General features: G+C 39.9%; 1 protein-coding gene across 1 annotated transcript; it reads right to left on the reverse strand.

Annotated features, from left to right (window-relative positions):
- Positions 1 to 2966: 2966 nt before the first annotated feature.
- On the reverse strand, positions 2967 to 8185 carry LOC138957193 (hemocyanin, beta-C chain unit G-like). The gene is made up of 2 exons (XM_070328353.1): positions 8119 to 8185; positions 2967 to 3302 (listed from the first exon to the last, which is right to left on the reverse strand). Exon 2 carries the CDS (start codon positions 3228 to 3230, stop codon positions 2982 to 2984), a length of 249 nt encoding a protein of 82 aa, XP_070184454.1. The 5' UTR covers positions 3231 to 3302; positions 8119 to 8185; the 3' UTR covers positions 2967 to 2981.
- Positions 8186 to 8191: the final 6 nt, after the last annotated feature.

An 8191-nucleotide genomic window follows, 5' to 3' on the forward strand; every position in this document is an offset into this window, starting at 1 on the left:
GAGGTGGGTTTTGCTTCTTTCTCTTTTCGATCTTGATTGTTTGACAACGTGATTTATTGCACATTGTTATGTTGTTGTTGTTGTTGTTGTAAGAATGTGTTAGGGTTTGCAGGTAAATGATAAACAGTTTGTGTCTGAAGTATTTTGCGGGTTTCTTGATCCAATTTACTGACCATGCCGCCGCCGCACCCCCCCCCCTCCCTCGATCATCTCTGTGGTATAGTCTTCACAACCCCTATTTTATTGTTCTTCGCTGGCCAGTCCTTGAGAGCTTACTATGGTGTAACATGTCACCATTATTCTTTGTCTGGGGTCAAACTGAGAAGCAGCATCTGAGCGATGTACGACTGACACAGTTTCTGTTTCTGGTCATTGACCGTAGGAAAATAAGTACCCTACTGGAGAGCGTTCTCTAATTCTAAAGGATTGGTTTACACCAGCCTGGCTGACCAACCTATCATTGACAGCAATATTGTTGTCAAATCTTTTCCATTAACTAAGGAATAAAAAAATAGATCCAATTTACTTCACCAAAGAAAAAAAAAGAGTTAAACTAAAGGACTGGGGATGCAACTCATGAATCAAAAGCATAAAGATCACCTGCAAACAGTGCTAGGTTTAGGAAATCTGAAAATGTATACACACACACAGATCAGCTCAATCTATTGCTCAAAGGTCTATCCTGTACTGAATGCTTGTCTGATAGCAGTCTGATTATGAAAGAAGGTGATGCATCAGCCCAAGGATTTGCACAGGCCCTGCATCTGGAGTGCATATGAGTGTCCATTCAAGTCTGCAGTTGTTTACTCTTCTCCTGGTGTTTGCAACTCTTCGGGTTGTAAAGTTGCATTTAAAATAATCCGCTTATGACCATGTTGGTACATGAACTTGGAAAGGGACATTCAGCTTTACAGAAAATTGCTGCAGTTTTAGGATTGAGCACAGAAATACTGTAATTAAAATGTTGCAACTTTTGAATGGCTTGATAGCTTTGTTCCATTTGTGTATATATATATGTAATGTTGTTGATGATTTGTGAAGCATCATTTCTATGCAATGGAATAAGAAATCAGTGCATCCGTTGGGTTTTTATGAGTCTGACAGTTTGGTTCTGATCAATATTTTCATATCAGCACAAACACAGATAATTGACTTTTTTAATGTTTTCATATGATTTTTTTTTAAATAAAAAAAATCAGATAATTTGATTATCAAATCATTTCCCCTTCATAGTTAAAGTGTTATTCTGATTAAAAAAAAACACCCCATTAATTCAAGCTCTACTGTGGTACTAGTTTACCGAGGTACTGGTGGGACTCTTTTACATGCTGTTTTCTCTACATGTAATTTGAGACAAAATGTGGTAATTAAAATGTTGCAACTTTTGAATGGCTAAATGGATTTGTTCCAATTTTGTATATGTTGTTTATGATTTGTGAAGCACCATTTCTGTGCATAGAATAAGAGTACAGTGGATTCCTTGTGTTTTTATGAGTCTGACAGTTTCGTTTTGATTCATATCTGCACTAACATAGATGAGTTTTCAAATGATGTTAAAAAAAAGTTTTGTTTGTGTGTGTGTGAAACGAATGTATGCACGCTTAAACTAAGAAACAAAGGCACGTAAACGCTCTAAATGCATACATACATACATGTGCAATAGAGTAAGTGGGAGATACGAGGAACCAATCTCCTGGCACCTGAGTGAATATGCAATGAATGAACAAGTGACTTTCATCCTCAAAACAGTAGAATGGAATCAATTCACTGTGAGCTGTTGTTGTTGTTCTTCTTCTGTGTTCGTGGGCTGAAACTCCCACGTACACTCGTGTTTTTTGCACGAGTGGAATTTTACGTGTATGACCGTTTTATACCCCGCCATTTAGACAGCCATACGCCGTTTTCGGAGGAAGCATGCTGGGTATTTTCGTGTTTCTATAACCCACCGAACTCTGACATGGATTACAGGATCTTTTTTGTGCGCACTTGGTCTTGTGCTTGCGTGTACACACTCAATCAATCAATCAATCAATCAATCAATGAGTCTTATATCGCGCATATTCCGTGGGTACAGTTCTAGGCGCTCTGCAGTGATGCCGTGTGAGATGAAATTTTATACGGCCAGTAGATTGCAGCCATTTCGGCGCATATTTACCTTTCACGGCCTATTATTCCAAGTCACACGGGTATAGGTAGACAATTATTAACTGTGCCTAAGCAATTTTGCCAGGAAAGACCCTTTTGTCAATCGTGGGATCTTTAACGTGCACACCCAATGTAGTGTACACGGGGGTGTTCGGACACCGAGGAGAGTCTGCACACAAAGTTGACTCTGAGAAATAAATCTCTCGCCGAACGTGGGGACGAACTCACGCTGACAGCGGCCAACTGGATACAAATCCAGCGCGCAACCGACTGAGCTACATCATCGCCCCTGAGCTGTTGTTAAAACCGGAGGCTAATGTGTCTTCGGCACACGGCTATATGAACAAGCTGGAAACAAAGGAAACCGCATGAACTTTACTTTGGCCTTTTGTTTAAAACCGAAGAGAAGCAAAAGGTCGTAGCACGATGGGTCGGGTTACAATGGGTGACGTGAGGATTATGGAAGGTTGACAGTCAAAAGGTCGAGGTGACAAACGGTTGACGGTTAAAAAGGCGTCGGGTTGGAATGGCCACCAAACGTGAATATTGTATAAACTCAGACGCAGACACACAGACCCATACATTCACCCACACGCAGCAAGTCATCCAGCAGGAAGAATCACCCTCAGCTAATGTGTCCGTCGCGATATAACCTTGAACGGTTGAAAACAACGTTAAACACCAAATAAAGAAAGAAAGCTAATGTGCGTCATTCGGCGTATGACGGTGTTATTGTTAGTACAAGCCCGACAACAACATGAAAACACATGACAAACACAGAACTTGTGTAGCATCTTTTACAACACTGCAACCACCGCTCTTTCCATTTTCTGTCATCACTCGTTCCATTGTCTCACCTTGGGAGGCAGGTCGTTGACCTTCTTCAGGGGCAGGATGAGCACGTCATATTCGGCGTTGGCCGCTCGCTTGACCACGACTGGGGCCGGGAAGTTGACGTCGAGGTGTGTGCCGTCATACTTCGTGACGTTCAGGTGGAAGTCAAAGTTGGAGTCGGGGCCCAGGCCCAGATGGTTGGCTGCGTCGGTCATGTCCAGCTTGAAGATTCGCTCGTAGGCCCACGGCATCTCGCCATCGCCGCCCAGGATGTAGAACGACCCGACGTTCACGTGCTCTCCGCTCTCTGAGTCGATGTCAACCTATTACGAAAAGAAGTAACATCACTTAGGTTTCCTTATATACGCCCAGGGCCAAGGATAAAGAACGAAACAATGTTTATGTGCTCTCTGCTCTCTGTGTCTATTTGAACCTGTTTGGAAAGCAAGACCATCTCTTATTAGGTTTCCTTATTTAAGCCCAGGGTATAGGATAACGAACGAAACAACGTTTGGTTTAAACACAATTTTATTCAAAATACATGACATGAAACAATTGACAAAAATGCAGCTACAGGGTGACCCAAAAAAAAGAGTACCCAAACAAAACGTCATAAATTGAAAAAAAATAAAGCAATCTTCATAAAATTTATTTACACACACAAGTAGCCTCTGCATGATTTGCACAGAAAATGTTAGCGTTCTAGCTTGTCTTTCAGGAAAGTTATGCTCATTCTACCGAACATGCTCCAAATGGCCTCCCCCGGATTTAAATCCCCCAGATTTCTATCTTTGGGTGTTCCTGAAAGACAACGTCTACAGGAACAACCCACAGACAATCACAGAACTCAAGAGAGCCATCACAACAACCATTCGCGGAATCTCGCAACAGGAGTGTGTGCGGGTGATTGATAACTTTGCGCGGCGAGTTCAAGTTTGCCTGCAGCGGCGCGGAGGCCATTTGGAGCATGTTCTGTAGAATGAGCATAACTTTCCTGAAAGACAAGCTAGAACGCTAACATTTTCTGTGCAAATCCTGCAGAGGCTACTTGTGTGTGTAAATACATTTTATAAAGATTGCTTTATTTTTGTTCAATTTATGACGTTTTGTTTGGGTACTCTTTTTTTTTGGGTCACCCTGTAGGACACGAACGCAAGCAGATGCTTATTTGACGTGACCATAACAATGCTAAGTTAGACAAGTTTTCATGATGGTGGACAACACAATTATTAACCAGAAGAACAAAATGTAGGAGGGGGGTATGGGGAACTTAATCAAAACAGGAGGATTTACAGAGACATTTTTTTTAAAAATTAATCAAATAGAATAAAAAATTAAAAAAAATTAAAAAAAAATTAAAAAAATAAAATAAAAAGTGAGACTATGAATGAAGCGCGCGGGACGAGAACATCGATGCTGAGACATGCAATAAGTAAGTTCAGATAAATGTACACTTTCATGGAGAGGGCAGCATAGTTCGTTACGAATGTATGAAAGAAAACAACCACACACACACACACACACACAAAAGAGAACAGCAAAACAAAAACAAAAACTCAATAATAATTATTACTTATGTTAAATATGTAATTGATGCAACAACACTGAGAGGCGGGTTTACGTTCTCCTGCACACAAACATACACAATACCAGTACGTGGGCTAATCCTTCAAGTTAGTCGACCAGATTCAGCAATAAAGGATTGGACGGACTCAAAAATCAATGTATTTATGCGAAATGAATGTTGCTCGCTGCCTCTTAATAATGTTTCCACGTGTCTAAAATTGGCAGGCAGTGAGTTAATTGTGGACAATACGAGCATGTTCAAACAACGTGCAGTATAACAAGTAATGTTCAGCTGTTTCGTTCCGGTTACCGCACGCACATTGTGGGTTATCTTTTAAATGGCGTTTGCATAAATCGGAATTAAGGTTACTCATGTTTAAACGCATTCTGCTGTGTTGTATTTCTATCTGTCTTTTTCCAAAATAATAATAAACTGGCACATAATGATGAGGACTTTGTAAACAATGCTTAAACTCGCTAATTGAGTTTGTGGTTTTAACCACATCAGGCAGATCATTCCATAAAATTGTAGTCGAAGGAACGAAGGATGTTCGGAAGATTTCTGTCCTGTGAGCTGGTACAAATCTTTCAAGTGGTCGTCTTCTGTGATAGGGATTTAAGGATGAAACTAGTGGTGGCAAAAGGTCAACTAAATATAGGGGACATTTACCATAAACCATTTTATGATATAAAATAAATTTATGTTGTCTTCGGCGTTCCTTTAGACTACAAAATCCGCTTTCTTTGTAAATCTTACCATGACTAGTTCTCCGCACACCGCCAATTATAATACGTAAAGCTTCAAGGTGTAGTTTTTCCAGAGTGTTCGACAGGGCTTCGGTACAATTATCCCATAATACATCAACATAGTCCAAATGTGGCAAAATAAAGGATTTGTACATTATTTCCAAACTTTTTCTGCATAACTTATACTTATAATGCCTTAAACAATTAATCAACAAAGTGGTCTTTTTCACAATATTTCTGACTTGAGCGTCCCATTTAGAGTCATTTTGCAAAATAATACTGAGGTGTTTGTGTTCCTTTGTGTCTTCCAAAACAATTCCATTGAAAAATAACGGGTCAATTTGGCTTAAGTCACGTTTTATATTCAGCAATTTGGCTTTTGTTTCATTAAATGTGACTTTCCAACGTGCTGCCCAACAACTAATTTTATCGAGGTCTGTATTTAAAATTTCGGCACGTCTTACCGGATCATTCAATGCAAGTGACATGCTAGTATCATCAGCAAACAATTTAATAACAGACTCAATATCATTTACAATATCATTTATATAAATCAAAAACAACAGAGGGCCTAACACAGAACCTTGAGGAACGCCTGCTTGTATACCTTTCAGCTCTGACTTAGCTCCTTTAACGACAACTAATTGAACACGGTTTGCTAAGTAACTACAAAACCATGACAAAAGTCGACCTCGAACACCAATCGATTCCAATTTTACTAATAATCCTTTGTGCCAGACTTTGTCAAAAGCTTTCGACACATCAAAAAATACCGCCTGTGTTAAACCGCTGTTGTAATTTAAACATACATCATTATATATAGAGACAAGTTGACAAATCGTCGAGTCGCCGGGTATAAAACCTGACTGTGTAGGTGTGAGTATGTTGTTGGATTGTAAAAAGAAATATAGGTGGCTATGAATACATCGTTCCAAAACTTTGCCAACGCAACTCAACAAGGAAATCGGACGATAATTATTACAAGTGTCCGCTGGACCTGACTTATAAATAGGCGTAACAACGTTTACGTGCTCTCCGCTCTCTCTGTCTATTTCAATCAATCAATCAATCAATATGTATAAGTTACAGCTCCGTCCATCCATGGTATCGCCTGATATTTTGTCGAGACTGGGTCAATGAATATGATGACGTCACTCGAGGCTCTGCCGAGAGTGACGTCATTATATTCTTTCACCCCGTCGAGACAAAATATCACGCGATACCATGGATGGACGGAACTGTAACGTATATATGGCATGACCAAAGTAAAGAGAATTTGTCATGGGATGTGGCAACAAATCATTGGAAATTCACCATGGGCAATCAACCCAAGCCTAGAAGTTGTAGAACTATATTTTGTTTCAGTCTTGGCAAGGCCAGTTTTGTCCAGTTCCGGAAAAGACATAATGAATTCATTCACCCTGCCGAGACGAAAAAAACAATTCCACGGATAAAAACGTATAAGCTTATTATCCCGTGACGCATCAAAGCTAAATTTTGTTTTGAAATGTCATTACAACGTACAGATAACTTATAACGACATAATCGCCTTCACAAGACAGGAAAAACGCACACTTTGTTTTTCGTCTGCTACAAATCTAGTCTTGTTGGTTGACGGAGAGAATAAAGCTTCAATCATACCTTCATGAACAGGAATAAATGCTCAATCCGCTGTCAGTTCGCAACTGAACCTTGTTTTTTTCTTTAACTTTTTGGTTAACATTGAAACGGCAATCCAAAAGAAGGTTTCAGCTGTTTCAAGACAGAGGCTTAGCTCCTTCTTTTGAGTTGCTTTTCAGTCTAAAATGACACCGGAAGCGAACAAATTGTCGCGTATACTTTCGTCACAAAAAGACGTCATGACAAAGTTACAAGCAAAGCGAAAGAGACTTTGACGTCATTTACTTTTGTTTGGAATTTTCCGCCTGTTCCTAGCTTGTCAGTGAAGACCTGACGTGAGTAAGCTTACCCTTTGCAGCTGTGAAATAATCAGTCTTGTGTCTCGGTCGTGTAGGTACAGAGTTTGCTTCTGCAATCATTGTGTTCGTGTTGATGACGGCTTCATAAGATTTCCATTTTCTTGTTTCTGCGGCTGCGCAAGTTATTTTGCCTAGGTCATGGCCGAACTTTAGGCCTACGGAGAAATATCGCTGGATATTTTCTCCCTGGATTAACAGAGACAAAGAAGGGAAGTCATGCTGTATGAGGCTTATATCGCGCGTATTCCGTGGGTACAGTTCTAAGCGCAGGGATTTATTTTTTTAATTTTTTAATTTTTATTTTATGCAATTTATATTGCGCACTTATTCAAGGCGCAGGGATTTATTTCTGCTGTTTTTTTCAGTATTTGAATCTGTTACGAAAAAAAGACCATCTCTTAGGTTTCCTTATTTAAGACCCGCTCTCTGTGTCAACTGAACCCATTACGAAAAGCATGAGTGAACGTGGGAGTTTCAGCCCATGAACAAAGAAGACTCAGAAGAAATACCACAACAAAAGACAGTTTCTTTTGTTGATTGTGAAGCGCTTCATATGGGCGTCTTCAAAGCGTTTTGTCATACCAGCAGAAGAGAATTACTTACAATGTAATCAAATCCAAAAACAAAGAGACTGCCAACGTTCCAAAATTCAGAATAAAAAAACAAGAAAGGTAGGTTGTTGGAACGTTTGTTATTGACAAAACAATACATTCACAAATATATCGACCCAACGGCCTTTTTAGTGCACTTATTATTGTTTTAATCATGTTTTTGCAATGTAATCGCCAAGCTGTGCAAGCAAGTATTGACATCGTCCATGATTTAATAAGACCCAAACCCCACTGACCTGCACACGGGCACTGGTGCCGATGCCGGACAAGACGAAGCCGGCGTAGAGCCTGGTGTTGGCCTTCATGGAA

This window comes from Littorina saxatilis, unplaced genomic scaffold (genome assembly GCF_037325665.1).
Source record: "Littorina saxatilis isolate snail1 unplaced genomic scaffold, US_GU_Lsax_2.0 scaffold_2892, whole genome shotgun sequence".
Taxonomy (NCBI): domain Eukaryota; kingdom Metazoa; phylum Mollusca; class Gastropoda; order Littorinimorpha; family Littorinidae; genus Littorina; species Littorina saxatilis.